This window comes from Metopolophium dirhodum, chromosome 8 (genome assembly GCF_019925205.1).
Source record: "Metopolophium dirhodum isolate CAU chromosome 8, ASM1992520v1, whole genome shotgun sequence".
Lineage (NCBI taxonomy): Eukaryota > Metazoa > Arthropoda > Insecta > Hemiptera > Aphididae > Metopolophium > Metopolophium dirhodum.
The window spans coordinates 29,726,525-29,742,603 of NC_083567.1; the positions used below are offsets into that span (position 1 = coordinate 29,726,525).

General features: G+C 28.3%; 2 protein-coding genes and 1 pseudogene across 3 annotated transcripts; 1 reads left to right on the top strand and 2 right to left on the bottom strand.

Moving 5' to 3' along the window:
* Positions 1-125: 125 nt before the first annotated feature.
* LOC132950412 (uncharacterized) lies at positions 126-5,235 on the bottom strand (annotated as a pseudogene).
* Positions 5,236-5,526: 291 nt separating this feature from the next.
* Positions 5,527-7,975, top strand: LOC132950411 (probable endolytic peptidoglycan transglycosylase RlpA). 2 transcript variants are annotated; one of them, XM_061021849.1, is made up of 3 exons: positions 5,527-5,668; positions 6,559-6,789; positions 6,937-7,975. In XM_061021849.1, the coding sequence occupies exons 2-3, from the start codon at positions 6,612-6,614 to the stop codon at positions 7,320-7,322; spliced, it is 564 nt and encodes a 187-aa protein (XP_060877832.1). In that variant the 5' UTR covers positions 5,527-5,668; positions 6,559-6,611; the 3' UTR covers positions 7,323-7,975. The 2 variants fall into 2 exon arrangements, with proteins under 2 accessions (XP_060877832.1, XP_060877831.1); XM_061021848.1 differs by lacking the exon at positions 5,527-5,668 and adding an exon at positions 5,791-6,005.
* A 3,978-nt stretch (positions 7,976-11,953) lies between these two features.
* LOC132950613 (uncharacterized) lies at positions 11,954-16,079 on the bottom strand. The gene is made up of 3 exons (XM_061022134.1): positions 15,912-16,079; positions 12,689-12,856; positions 11,954-12,568 (listed from the first exon to the last, which is right to left on the bottom strand). The coding sequence occupies exons 1-3, from the start codon at positions 15,964-15,966 to the stop codon at positions 12,204-12,206; spliced, it is 588 nt and encodes a 195-aa protein (XP_060878117.1). The 5' UTR covers positions 15,967-16,079; the 3' UTR covers positions 11,954-12,203.

The window sequence follows — 16,079 nt, forward strand, 5'->3', positions numbered from 1 at the left end:
AAAGAAATGTCCGTTACAAAAACGATTGAGTTGATTGTTAATTTTATCACTGTTAATAGTTTTTATTCCATGATATCTGAACCCGGTTTGCTTTAAATTACCAACAATAGTAAACAATACTATAGTATTAATCACAGATTTATATAATATTATAGTACAGTTATTATATTATAAATTATAATATAGTGCAGTGGAGACGTGGCGTCATTTGGGGAGGGGCAACTGGGGCATTTGCCCCAGTCTAGTATTTACATAAACCTTAAATCGGCACATTTACCACCCCTCCCCACCCTCCACCTTAACCACTATCGCACTATGCTAAGAGAATCTCAGTAAAAAAAATGTTGAGTCGGAAAAGCAGTGAAAAGGTGCCCTAATCTAATAAAAACTGAAATGATGCCATTGATATAATGTAGAAAAGACAGGTATATACAAAAAAAAAAGAATTTCGTGATTGGTGGGGGGGAGAGGGGGAGGTTTGAATATGTTATATTATATAATAAAATATGAAGTTATAAAAATATTATTTAAATTATGAACATCCATTATTCAGTGGCGTAGCCAGGATTTTTTTTTCGGCGGAGGCTGATCAACTTTTACACTTTTACACATTAAATACGTACTAGGACAGATAGATAGCTGAAAAGTGTTAATACTCATGGTACATTTTTAAATATTTTAAATACAATTTAAGACTTTTTGAGCGACTATCATAGACCATTGAAATAACTTTTAAATTTTCTCAGCATTTCTGTGGGGGGGGGATGCAGCCTCCTCAGCCCCACCCCTGGCTACGCCACTGCCATTATTTTTAAATTTTGGTAACTTATTATAATGGTGTGTGAGCATATCATTACAACAGTATCTTATTTTTATAATTTACTATACTTAAGTATACAAGTTAAATACATGTATATATATTATATATATATCAAAAAAATAAAAAATATATAACGTACTATAAATTATAATTCTACTATACTATTATAGTTTAATTTTCCTTGAAATATTTGAACATCTTTTAATAACTTCTTCAGTGTCAATTTCCGTATCTCTGTGCACACTCTTAACTCTTAAGGGCTAGTCCTACTAATCTTTCTTGCCCGGTTCTATTTCTCAAAAAAGTTTTGAGGCGTTTTAAAGTTGAAAACGTCCTTTCAGGTGTGAATGTTGATACTGGCAAAGTACACATTTAATAAACTAATACTAACATTTACAAATAACCGTTACTAACTTATTGCACTGGCCTTCAACTTCCACGTGATTGTTAGAACTTGAAATTTCTAAGCTGTCAATTTTTCGTTTTTTTTGATTTTGGCTCAGTAGGAATCCAAGATGATAAATTGGATGGTGAAGACTTATTCATTTTTAATAATAATTAACGTTCTACGTGCGAAGGTATTAAAATAAAAAATGCACGAACTTTTAATGCGAAAAACAAATTAAGCAACGCCGTGTACTCGTGTAGTCGTATGTATGATTGAAAGCGCTCTGTTATTACTGCAGACAATAGGGCGTAAGCAAAATTCATTATACTGCTCTACTGGCCATCGATTACCAAAAAAATTAAGATTAGATACCGTATAGGTATTATGTGAGCTATACATTTGGTTAGGTAAAGTACATTAAGATTAGGTATCGCTTATCCAATATATAAATATAAAATATACCATTTTATTTACTTGTATCTTATAATCGCAGTGACACATGTACGATTACATTTCAAATGTAATAGACATTTAAACCCATTCAATTATATTTTAAGAAAACATTTTCGGGGAGTGGGTAAGACCCCCCCTGGTTACGGCCTTGAATACATAATAGCTAACTGAAAATGCTGACCAATTCGTCCCATTTTCTTAAGGGGGTGAAGAGGAGTAGAATTACAATAATAATTAATATGCTAGCGGCACCATTATAATTTATACTTAATACCACTTTTAATGGGGCAGTGATTATTAGGTACAGCTACAAATCATTCTTTAGAATTAGTATTATATAGTATTTACTTTGGTTTATGCTGAATGCTGATTTCTGACAATAATTTTATATATGCGAACGTATAGATTGCTAACTGTCATCTGCCAAGATAGAATTAGCAATGGAAATATTTTGAGCTAAAAAAAATATAAAAATATAACAATATAACAATATAAAAACAATAGCTTAGGAGTTCCAAAAGCATCAACTGTACCTCATAGAACTATGAATGTACCATACGTTACTGGTAGTCATAGTTTTTGATAAAGCATTAATTACACTAACCAAAAATATTTTGAAACCTTTTTCTGGAACCCATCCTCAAAAATCTAATAACTAATATTTTATTACTTCCAATTAGATATTATGGGAGACTAGTGGAAAATATTTTTAGAGTTCATTCTTCAATATTTCGTATTTTACATAAACCATTATAATTAGAGCTCGAAATAGCTGAAATCATTGTGATGGCTGTAGTTTATTTGAACTGAAGTACTTTTTAATAATAAGTGTATTACCTAAATATCAATTTAAAATTTAAATCTTAACCAGTGTCCAGTTCCTATCGCTTTTTAGGACTTTGGCCTTTTCTCTTCCATAAAACTGGTTTAATTCATACTCATATCAGACATATATGTTTCAATTCGACGGAAGCTTTATTGATCCATCCCATAATAAAAGTTGGATGTGTAAAGACTGGTAACAAAACATACCGCACGCAAAATTTAATAGATTAAAATACGTCCTAACGGAGCAGTAAAGCAATTATATCTTTGAGCAATAAAATTACAATATTTTAGCGATTTACCGTCTGCCGACAACTACAATCGGTTCGCGTTCGTCGTGCGTTGCAAACAATCGCGAGTGCTCAAAATCCCGTCCAAATGATGGGAAAAATTACAGATAATTTTAGGAAAATTGGTATGCAAATACAATGTTTTTTCAAAAATGAATTCATTCTGGTAAGACGTATATGAAATTTAAGTTTTAAATTTGGTAAATTTTATCGAAATTTGAACTTATTTAAATGCTTATAAAAAAAATTATGACTGTATTTTTTATATTTTTCAACTGATATTGTAACAATATATCAGAAGCCTTGCATTCAATTTTCACCCTTTTTTACCCAACAAAAAAAATTGTATCGATAGAAAAAAAAACTAAAAAAATTTAAAACTGACAATGTTCGTTAACAGCTCAAAAAGAGTCAAATTATTTTCAAATTGTTATAGTGTATAGAAAATGCTAATATAAACTAATATAAAAGGACTCAATGGCCTGTATAGTACTAAAAAAAATAGAGTAGGTATAAATTAAAAAAATTAATGTACGAAAATAATCGATGACTAACTTTAACAAATTTTCGTTCTGAGAGAAACCTTAAATTAAATTAATCAGAATTATGATGCAACTCAAAACTGGTAATGCATATAAAATCATTTTTAGTACAGTACTACGATGTATCACTTTTTCGATTTTACATGGCACAGATTGATCATTTTTAGTTTGTAACATCAGAGCAGGTTCATTGGATAAGTCTAAAAGTGATCCAATTGTTCTTGGAATGCGATAATTTACTGTGATGACTATCGGTCCTTCTGTCGTGTGACACTTTTATTAATGTATATGGAGGCAAACTATTGTGGGCTGCATTTACCATGTCAAATTGATTATTCAGATAATCAATTTCACTTTCATCAGTCTGTATGTGGAATTTGCAGATTCCTTTTTGATCTAGTTATAAATAAAGAAATTCAACTTTTTATACAGTTATTGTATAGTCAATTAAAATAGATCAAATGCATTAAAAATGTAAATAGGTACCTGTTGGGTTTGAATCAGAATAAAATTTCGATGTTTGTGGCTTACAAGCACCGTTAAATTATTTGAACGATTTAAAACAATATTGGGAACAACAATCTTCGTCATTATAGCATATGTCATTTACATTTTTACACAATAAAGTTTCTAAGGCATCGCAGGTTATACCTACAATTGATAACAACAAATTTAATAATATTTTATACTATAATACATTTTGACGAAATATTTAAATGATTCTCCTCTATGCACACTACACTTCACCGAAACCGTCTGCGACCTCTCGCACTTACTCTTTGACTATCCCTCATTGTAATGATATCCCCCCAAAACCTCTTCTCTATTCTCAATATAAAATCTGAAGTGATTATCAAAAAAATAAATTTTTCATATTGGAAGTTGATTTTGTTGTATAATATATTTTGTATTAATTTTGTTATTTTCATAATTGTTGTACTATTTAAAATAACCGTCGTGCTATCATTGTCAGTGACTAACAACTTTTCCAATCAAAAAATATATAATACTATAGTGTATAGTGAAAAGTAATAATGTTTGTTATCGGACCATTAGGATAGGCGATTTCCCCACATACGTATTTTCCAAAGAAATATTATGATACCAAGGTCATAAGTCATAACTCAAAGGTGATGACTGATGAGTTTGTAGCGATTTTACCGATTTACTTTTACTTTTTAGTGTGGTAAACTATATTTTCTTACTCCAATAAATTAATAAAAGTTTAATTAGTGGAAGATCAAACTAGATAACACAAAATATTACAAATAACTTTTGTTTACAATACACGATGTCAATATCACTATAGAGTATATAATAATATAATGTACAAATATAAATTAGTGGCGTAAACAACAATTTCCAATGGAGGGGGAGGCTCAATTATCTGTGTACACCACTGAAACTCATAGCACCGATGAAATCAATTTTAAATTATATTTCCATTCCTAAATCTCAATTCCTAGAGATATTTAAGTGACTTTAAGTGACTTCAATAAAACTTATATAATAGTGCTAAGGTGTCTCAACTGTGGAATTTCCTATTCACTATTCACTTATCTCAACAATGTTAGAAAAAACTTATTAATTGTACCATATTGTTATTATGTAAAGATTCTAGTTATTCAATAAAAACATTTTAATTTCAGAAACACTCATTCCTTTAACAATCACAACAACATATTTATGAGAAATTTATATTTCATAAAATATAAAACTCAAATTACGACCAACAGTCCTCGTCCCACGTCTCTCATTATACTACAAATTTTGTGGATAAAAATGTATTTACCTGAAATATTGATGATTAAAATTAACGCAAGCAAAGGTTTCTTCATTTTTTTTGCTTACGAATTTCATCTATGTGTTTTTCATTAATATTTTGTCAAATTGTCAACCTGTTTGGATGTGAATCGAACAATGAATATGCGTACGTAATAATATTATTTTCTGTTTGATGTTTTATCTGAAGTGAGATTAAATAATAAATTACTATTTCATTATACTAAGGATATATTTATAAATATAATTTAATGTTGTATTTAATGTGCAATTTGTATGATAGAAGCAACGAGTGATAATAAGGCGAGAAATATGTTAATATTCATTGAAGTCATCAGTCCGGCTCACGCACAGTTTATATAGAGTGAAGGTAAAATGTAATTCAAACTTTGATTGTTATACATACATTTTGTTTTATAAATAGCTATTTAAAATTTTAATTGCTGTGTTTTTTTTTTCAAAAACAATATATTATTGATTATTGGTTCTTTGAATTAATGTTTTGTTATTTAGGATATGCATATAAGAAATCATATAATATATTCCGAGTATTGGTAACTCAGAAACTGTGAGTATATTAAAAAGCACAACGTGTCATAAGAATTTTTTATTATTGGTTACATCAAGTCATTAAATATTATGTTATTATTCGGTCGGCGATAAGAGTGGGCTTTATCAGAGTTCAAATTTATTAATAATTGTAGTAATGTATAATTAAAACGAAGCCATTTAAAATTCTTTTCGTCCATTTTTGTTGCGTATTCATTTCACTGCATTATAGTGTTTTTAATGACATATTATACAGTTTAAATTGATAAAACTATTTGAAAGCTGAAGATTTGAAGCAAAAATGAAGGAAACTACTGTTGTTTGGGCCAAGCTATTTCTAATCGTCATAATTTCAGGTGAGTTTGCAGGCACTTTTTTTCAAAAAAAGTAGTAGATTTTTCTTAAAAAAATATATTGTAGAAGCGTTTAAACTATATAGAAGAAACTATCTGTTTAGGTATGTCCATATCAGAGTTTCTAATCTTTATAGGTATAGATAATAAAAACTAGTCGTACCTCGTAATTTATTGATTCCATATAATAATGCGGAACTTTCGAATGATAACACGGAATTAGGTTCACATTACAATAGTTTCGAGCCGGTCAAACAGAATTCGTAATTTCAGTATTGAATACTTTACCTATTTGCATTAAGTTAAGTATAATATTTGCATAAGCAAAAATTGAGTTTTTAATTTGGTGTGGGGGGGGGGGGGGGGGCAGTAATTTTTACTAAGTAAATATATTTTTTAAACTGTATTCTAAAAAAACTAATCATATTTTCAACATGTAGTTTATTAACGATTAATAACAATGTACAGTAAATAAAATTACTTTATTCCACTATATTGTTGATTAAGCTGCGGAGCTACTATACTACTATAATATTATGTTCTTTTTTTTCTACAGCTAAACCTCTCGGTCTTAAAGCCGTCAACGAATGCAAGCGCCTAGGAAATAATATGTGTCTAAGCCACAATGAATGTTGTTCCGGTTATTGTTTTATGGAACCTGGTTGGGCATTTGGGGTGTGTAAAAAATTGAAGAGTCCAAAAAAATCAGACCAACCGAATAACGGAAAAAACAGCGTAAACAACAACGAACAAAACAACGAAGTACATGACAAATTAGATGACGTTTGTAATTATCCCTAAATACTATTTTAAATTATTGTAATAATATATGCTATTTGGCTTTTATGTAATTTATAATTTTATATAATATATTACATGTGGTAAATACTAAATGTGATATTATTTATCGTCGTTTTTTCTGCAATTTATATAGTCGAAACAGGCGTTTGTGCGTATTACAAAGGAGAGCATATAACTGCAAATGGTGAAGTATTCAATGAAGACGAAATGACCGCCGCTCACCGGACGTTGCCGTTCAACACGATGGTCAAAGTGGAGACCATGGGTACCAGTGTGGTGGTCAAGATCAACGACCGCAAAACTTCGTCGGACGGAAAAGTAATGCTTTTATCTCATGCGGCGGCCAAGAGCCTTAACATCTACGAGGACACAGGCCCGGCACAGTGTCGATTAAAAATTGTGACCGATTTGGGCTGCACTACAAATTATGGAAACACGTGTGTGCAGCATCACGAATGTTGTTCCCAAAACTGTTTCAGAGAAATGTTTTCAACGGAAGGGTTTTGCACACCGCAATAATTAAACGCGGAAGTCGAGTTGCAGTCCGGCGTAGCGACGTAGATTATAATTTATAGCCGGTGGAAATGAAACAGAATTATAATTCGCGACTAATCGGTTCAATTTCCACCGTTGAATAATAAACCACGATATAGTAAAATCATAATTTAACCGTTAATTATTATTTTAGAAATAAATATTTGTTCGGAAATCATCGAGAACCTATTTTAATTTAATGTAAATATTAAAATATGTTATCATTTCGTTAAAAATAAAAACTAGGTATATTCTGCTCCAGGAGTGTTGCCAGTATCACATCTTTAACATGTTACACTTTCTTCCTTCATAATATATCATTTAAGCTTATTGTACAAAATATGTATAGATAGTTTAATTTAAAATAAAAGTGTAAAAAACAAAGTTATATTCTACGGCAATAATAAATTATTACGATTCGCGATTTATGTATAACGAATGTCGAATGTTGATAATAATAACACAATTCGTCTGAAACCAGTGGGTACGTATACATTTTTTTTTTTAATGCTTATATTAATGTTTGGTTTTTAAATCATGTAAGTAAAACGTATAGGTATCAAGTCTTGTATAACAATCCAATTATTTGTAGGACTCCAATCATTATTGGGTGCAATATATTACATTTTGTTTGCCTATCTGTAGTTTATCTATACAAATCCTTTTCATATCATATTATATTATATCATATCATATTATAATAATACCAAGGGTGGCCTCAGTGATGGCCTGAGTTTCTGGACTCGGGAAGTAATCATTGCCAAACTACCCTGCACCACCCACTAAATTTACAAGGACAACAGCTCTTTTTTTCTATTTCTACGCTTTATAGGCCAAATTGTCCATGTATCATCTATATAATATTATAATGATATTAAATTTAATTAACCACCCGTATTAAGTACACGCTTGCCCCATTTTATACTAGGAGCGGTTGGTTTTGATTATCTTACAAACAAGCTACCCCTGAGTGGCAAGTTTTAAAAATTGACACTCCATTATAGAATGAGAAATATATATACTACCTAAAAATAGGTTCTCGAACGTCGAGTGTTTGGGAAAAATACATTACACATAAATACATGATTGAACACATCGTGATTATAGATTAGAATCTAATATTTGAACCATTTTTATTATAGATATTATACCTATCAAAATATCTAATAAAATGTAAAGCAAAATAATTTCATCATGCGATGATATCAGATTGTGTTATTATAATATTAAGAAATACTATTGTTTTTATTATTATAAACAATATAATAATAAGTAGTTCATACTGTAACCAACTGTAAAAAATTATTTATGGGTGCTAGAAACTTCTTAAGTATATTATTATATACAAATAACGTTAATTCAACTTGCCAGCTACCGTATTAATAATAATAATATACAGATAATGAAATTAAAATGTGAACTAAATATAAAAAAACACTTAAAGTTCTCAAAACGTCGTAATAAGTTTAATAAATAATATCCATGTTCCATAGAATTGTTTTCAAATGCAATCGTTTATATTTCATTATTGCTCTAAAATTTAGAGTGCTTCACTATTTGAAGTTCATTCAGGGAAGACAAGCTAGTGTTATGCGTTGAACGGCGTACTTTATAGGCAATATAGGTACATAGATACTGTTTTTAATACTTTAATATTAAATTGTTGTTGTTATTATTGCAAATTGCGATATTGTTAGTATACCTATAATATTTTATTTTACACCATTTAATAATCTTTTATCGATATTAGGTAGGTAAGTATGCACTTAACCATTAAGCTGTAAACAATTATTTTAGATTCTGAGCGGACGATAATGTGTGTTTTTTTCTTAAATTTTTAAATTTTTTTTGCTGTGTCTGTCATCACCTTTTAGGGCAGTAAATGTTCTTAGGTTTTCTTCCACAGTATCTTTTCTGATATTAAGTGAATCAAGTTGGTACTTTGGGGGGGTCAAAAGTAAAAATTCCCAGTAGTTTACAAAAGTGCCGTTAAAAACAAAAGAAAAATTAAGAAAAAATGCGAATTTTTACGCCAAATCGATTTTTTTTCTGTGTAACTAAAACAAATTACTGTAGATAGATGAAATTTTGATTGAATGTTTATATAAACATTTTCTATACACCATAACATTTTAAAAATATTTTAACTTCTTTTGAGCTGTTTACGGACATTTTCAGTTTCCAATTTTTTTAGTTTTTTATTCTACAAATATAATCAATAAAATGTTATTCGTTGCGTAAAAAAGCTCAAAAATTTAATAGAAGGCTCCTAATAGATTGTTTCAAAGATAGACATCGACGAAAATTCACCATTTTTTTAAATTTCTAAAACTGGCCTATATTACGCACTTTTTTATTACCGCTTGGCAGTAATGAAATTGTTACTATTATAGCAGTAATATGTACGTACATCGAAACTGTAACATTGTAACGCTATAGCTACGACTAATATATTGTTCTGTGATTACTCAATGCATTATCATACATTACGTTTACGTACTGCAAATCAGCTTATCGGTGTTGCTAAAATAAATGACAAATGAACGAATAGACCAAACATCTTAAAGTAGAACATTTATTATTAATTGATATAGTTTTCCTTGAAATATAATATATTATCATATACAAATAAATAATAATATTAATTCAACTTACCGACTACTTATTAATAATAATAATATAAAATATGCTTGGCTGACAAACCGTCATGGCCGGGTTGGTTAGGCGAGCTACCGAGAAAATCTCGGTGGGCCGCTTAAAGTTTGGGCCGGTCGTATGAGTGATTGAGTGAAAATAAATTCATGTTTAAAATACGATTGGCCGCCTATATAATAACTAATAATAATTTTAGATGTAATTTTAAGCCAGTGAATATGTAAATGGGCCGTTTAGAAGTGAAAATCTCGATGGGCCGACACATACCAATCCGGCCCTGCAAACCGTATCCGCTCAGAATCGTTTTTCGTATTCTGCAAATTGCAATGATATTAATATACCATTGAATTCAAATTTAACGCCATCCATTACAGTGACCCACTTGTAACCTACTGCGCAGCAGAGTGACATCCACTTATTCGTTTTTTTGATTTGAAATCACTTTTATTTTACTTGAGAAAACTATTGCTGATATAGTGATATTCATGTTCCTTTAAACGAAATCGCTGTCAATGATATATCACTATTATCAGCTCCATTTCCAGCTGAATTTTTTATTAAAGATCCAGCACCAGATCCATTAAAATGTCTATAAATACATGAGTACCAAGCTTTCTCCAATAAATTAGCCTCGGTGATTTGATACAGTGCCATAATAAATAGACATACTGTAGAGATGTTATTTTTTTTACCAGTATCAAACATTATACATTTTTAATTTTTTATAAATACCTACTATTATGTGTAATTGTTGATAGATTAAAAAATTACACATAGCTAGTATTATAGTATTATACAGTGTTTAATAATCGTATAATCAAGGAAAATCTTCAAACATGGAAAAAATTTCAGGGGGTCTAACATTATAAAATTTATCTTATCATTTTCACATTCAAAATATAAAACTCATCTTTTACTTTCAAAAACTATGAGGAGCAGGACTCCTGGACTCCATACCCAGTTACAGCCTTGCGTATAACAAAAGGTATAAAATGGTATAATAAAAAATCAGTATTTTTACAGCACTACCTGTCTACCTACTTCTATAGGTATAATGTTTTGTATTTTGTGATTGTGAATTATGATGTACTAACATATTTCAAAGGGCAAGGCCGTTTTCGATCAACATTTTACCTTTTCAGCCAATTCACTTGTCATCAAACTAAAAATTTTAATATCTACTTTATGTTATAAATATCGTATTATAGTTATTAAAAATATAAGTTGTGATGTATATAGGTAATATTATATAAATTAATAATAATAATATAGAATTATCATCAATAGTTATTTGAACAATACCTTCTACAGTTATTATAATCATGTTCATAGTTTGTCCGCATGTATAGGGTAAGTACTTTATTTTATAAATAATTTGAAAATTATTAAGTTATTGCCTATAGAAAATGTATCTAATTATTATCAATCAAATAATCAATTAATAATCAACAACAACAATTATATAGGTTTTAATACATTTCTAAATGTACAAAATAGAGTATTGGCCTTTTTGGCTTGGCCGAAAAGTAAATCGGCCCAAACGGGAAGGTTGCGATTTTGGTCGAAAAGGGTCTCGCCTATTTCAAATTATGATATCAATTAGGGTACCTAGCAAATTAATGCAGCTTTACAAATATTAATAACTGTAAATTATTTTAATAGCCAGACAGCTCAGCATATTATGGGTAATTAAAATCAGTTATTATGTTAAAGATATTAAATATAATCTGAAATGAACGTTACTTAAATCAATTATTATTTATATGACATTATGACAATGAAAGTCTTTAAACAGTTTTAACATAATGTTATCTAACTTAGAACCCACCATTAGGTCAGGATCTTGGTGCTTATTTATTCGATAATCTACCTATGTATTAAGCACTAAGTATTAAAATGTATTCTTTATTATATATTTTGAAGCTGGTCCTTATTGATTTGAACAATTAAACAAATACCAATTTGATAATTTTGTTTTTATATTCATACAAACAATTACCCATGTTAATATATTTAAATTTTATAAAATATTAATTAATGATAAGGGGTTACATAAATACTTAATTCAAAATAAGGTTAAGTTTTTAGATAGAATACAATAATATGTTAACTTTTACAATGTTTGCGCTTAAAATTTAAAGTCTGCATCAATTTAATATTAATTTGTTCCAATAAAAAGTAAATTTAAATTTTTTAAATAAAATGTTTTGGTTACAATAGTAACCTAAATAAGAACGTAAATAAAGTAATGTAAGGTAAAACATATTTAAGATATTTGTAATACGGATTATTCTCCAATTGTGGTACAATAACTAATTCGCAAGGTACTTTTTCACCGTTTGCAACATTTAATGTCTTAGCTGTTTCTTTGGAAAACTCTAGAATTACGTCGTTATTTTTTGAAGGTTGATTATTTATTGTGACGACTAACTTTTTATTGTTCAACTTCACTTCGACTTTTGTGCCTGTTGGTAATACGGCGTGGCCTGCATTTAAACCGTATAATAAGTACAGTCCTTCATTAACTGCCTTATTATCCGGAGTGTTAGTATAGGAACACATTCCTGTTTGTTCTTCTACATACAGAAAATACAGAAAATACATTTATTATCGTTATTGTTTTACGTCATAAAACTATATTACACAATAACATTATACTTATACAAACATATAAATAATAAATATGTATTATATACGTTTAGTTCTGAAGTAGGATGTTATTGAATCGTAGAGGTTAGTATTATCATTACAATAACGACGAAATGTAAACAATGAGAAACTACATTTCTGATAACAACAGTCAGTGTCACTTGAACATTTCTCATTTATACTTATACATGAATCATAGTGATCACAGGTTATTCCTAAAATAAATAAACAAAAACAATTTTACTAAATGTTTAATTCCATACAAGTAATTATTAATAATTAATTCTCAAGTAGAAATGTTGAATGAATAATAAATGTGAACATTTTTTTCGTGATGGTTCCCTTGTTGTAGTCGTAAAAGTAAAAAAGGTGGACAAGTGGGTGTCGCTCTGCTGCACAATGGGTTACTAGTGGGCAGTGTTGAGAATCATCTAGATAAATGTAAAGGTTATCTGTGGTAATTTATCTAGATAAATAATTTAATAATAAGAATATTTTTAAATACTGAAATAGCCAAAAATTTACGAGAACCGAGTAGTGATTCCAAATTCCAATATTATTATAGTTAAAAAAGAAATGTTTACTGAAATATTGTCAGTTTTATTTTGTTATTTTATTTTTATTCAAGTTGTATTAAAAATTTAAATTGTATATTATTTTAGTTGAGAAATGACATTGAGGATTTATTAATTAATAAATATTATCTAATTAGTAATTACTAATAAATTACATTATTTATAATATAATTAAAACAAATTATCTGATTTTTTTATCTAGATAAATGTATGTGTATTTTTATTTTTATCTAGATAAAAAAAAATATGTTATATTTTATCTTATCTAGATAAATTTTGAAAGAATTATCTGTTATCTTATCCAGATGATTTTTGGTTATCTTTTCCCAACACTGCTAGTGGGTCACTGTAATAGATGGTGTTAAATTTAAATTCAATGATATAGTAATATCATTGTATAAGAAAAACGATTCTGAGCGAAGTCGGTCAGACAGCCTATGAAAAAGTACTTTATATAATAATATAACCCATTTACGTGGAACCTTGTTTTAAATTTTCAATTCTTAACAATAAAAGTTGAATATTTTATAAATTTTTAACTACAAAATAAATACTAAATATTAAATGTGATACATTTTGTCAATAATCGAAATTTAAATGCTCATAAAAAAATTGTGCCTATCTATGTATTTTTAATATTTTTAACCTGCTATTGTAACAATATATCAGGAGTCTTGTATACAATTTTCACGCTTTTTGGGCCAACAAATAAAATTTATTTTTATTATTTTATTGATATTTATAGATAAAAAAAAAATTAAAAAATTGAAATTTTAAATTGTCGTAAACGGAAAATGTGTATAGAAAATGATAATATAAACATTCAGTCAAATGTTCATGTATCTACAGTAATTCGTTTTTGAATTACAACAAAATAAGAAAATCGCTACTTGAGAAGTCGAGTGAATATCCAATGTTGTAAAAGTATGAACTTCAATCGCTCATAAAAATTTAAATTGACTTTCCGGTAAGGATTTTCTTTATAAAATTAGAAAAACTAGTAAGAAATTTTATATTAAATTTTCAAATCTTAGATTTAAAAAGAAACATTTTTATGAATTTTTAACTTAAAATAGTTTGCACATTTTGTGATTTTAACGTATTTTGTGAAAATTCGAAGTTTAAATGCTTATAAAAAACGCTTGCCAAGTCAGGGATCGGCATGTAAACTTTCTTGTTTTTTATTTTTTAGAAATTTATTAACTGATATTACACCCAAGCGGTATAACAATTTGAATCCAGAAAAATGTCGGTGTGAACAGCACCACAAGAAATCATTTTAATTTTCATTGAATGAGATAGATTTCCGAAACCAGACAGCGGATTTCGTTGTTTGAGGTCTTGTTAGATTCATATTGGTTAGGAGAACTGCAGTGAAGATTTTCAGAACTTTATCTTTAATAGTTAATTCATTACAGAACATTAAAAAAAAATGAAAACAAATTTTATTGGGAGTTTTTTGATGTTTTTTAGCTTTTCAGCTTTGTAGCTAATTAACGATTGGAGATAAAGTTCTGAAAATCTTCACTGCACTTCTCCTAGCTAATGCGAATCTAACAATACCCTAAACAACAAAATCCATTCTCCAGCTTCCAAATCTATCTCACTAAATGAAAATCTAGCAAAAAATAACTCTTTTTTTATCTGTAAAAAATTAAATAATTAAAAAAAAAAAAATTTAATTCCACATATTTTAGTATTTACTTGATGATCCCTTTTTAATGAATTATCAACCAACTTTCTAGCTATTGTAGTTTAGGAGAAAAGTTAATACATAGACATTTTGGGACTGTTCACGCCGACGTTTTTATGGATTCAAGTGGTTATACCGCTTGGGTGTGATATCAAATCCCTCTCATTAATATTTTATATTAAAGCTAGCTAAATTACCCTCCTACTCATCTGAGTTACATTTTTATTATTTTCCTATTTAACACAATTTTTCACAATTTTTTGAAGATTTAAAAATTCAGACTTTTTTCATTTTAATTACCATACTTACTTGATTAAAAATTAAAAAAGTAAAAATTGTTATTATAGATTCTTAATATTTTTCAAATGTCATTGCAACAATATATTAGGAGCCTTGTATAATTTTTTTAAATTTTCAAGCTTTTTACACAACAAATAAAATTTTATGACATTCATAGAAAAAAAAACTAATAGAATTGCGGAAACCGAAAATATCTGTTAACAGTACAAAATATTTTGAAAATTTCATCGTTTTTAAAAAATGCTAATGTAAACAACCAGTAAAAATGTCATGTTTCTACGGTCATTTGTTGTAGAGTTACACCAAAAACCAAAATCGATTTTGTCGAAAACTAATTTTCGATAGAAATTCCCGTTTTTTCTTAATTTTTTTTTTGTTTTCCAGGCGCTTTTGAAAATTACTGAGAATTTTAAATTTTGTCTTCCCCAAGCACCAATTATATTCACTTTCCCATCGAACAACATATTAAAGTTGAAAACCGAATCATTATTTTGACTACTTATTGTGTACACAGACACAAAAAAAAAAAAAAATAAAATGAAAAAAAAAACACACGTCGTTGTAAAATCAATACGTTTATCGCTCCGCTTAGAATCAAAATAAAAATGGAAGGACTAGCACTAAAAATAATAATCTAATTTTATTATTTTATTTAAAAAAATTAATATTTCCCTTAAGGATTTAAAGATTAAAAGTATTTACCTGAAATTGTGAATAATAAATATAATGCAATGAAAACACCTGCAGGTTTCTTCATTTTTGTTTTAACTTTAAAATTATATATGAAAAGTAATTATATATTATATTATATCTTAACGTGTTAACTGGTTTTCACACTAGCTGTGAATAAAACAATGAATATGTTGTCAT

Coding starts and splice junctions, on each gene's coding strand:
- LOC132950411 (XM_061021848.1), top strand. CDS start 5,951: ATGAAGGAAACTACTGTTGTTTGGGCCAAGCTATTTCTAATCGTCATA. Junction 6,006..6,558: donor TCTAATCGTCATAATTTCAG/GTGAGTTTGCAG, acceptor TTTTTTCTACAG/CTAAACCTCTCGGTCTTAAA. Junction 6,790..6,936: donor TGACAAATTAGATGACGTTT/GTAATTATCCCT, acceptor CAATTTATATAG/TCGAAACAGGCGTTTGTGCG.
- LOC132950613 (XM_061022134.1), bottom strand. CDS start 15,966: ATGAAGAAACCTGCAGGTGTTTTCATTGCATTATATTTATTATTCACA. Junction 12,857..15,911: donor TTTATTATTCACAATTTCAG/GTAAATACTTTT, acceptor TATTTATTTTAG/GAATAACCTGTGATCACTAT. Junction 12,569..12,688: donor ATCCTACTTCAGAACTAAAC/GTATATAATACA, acceptor TTCTGTATGTAG/AAGAACAAACAGGAATGTGT.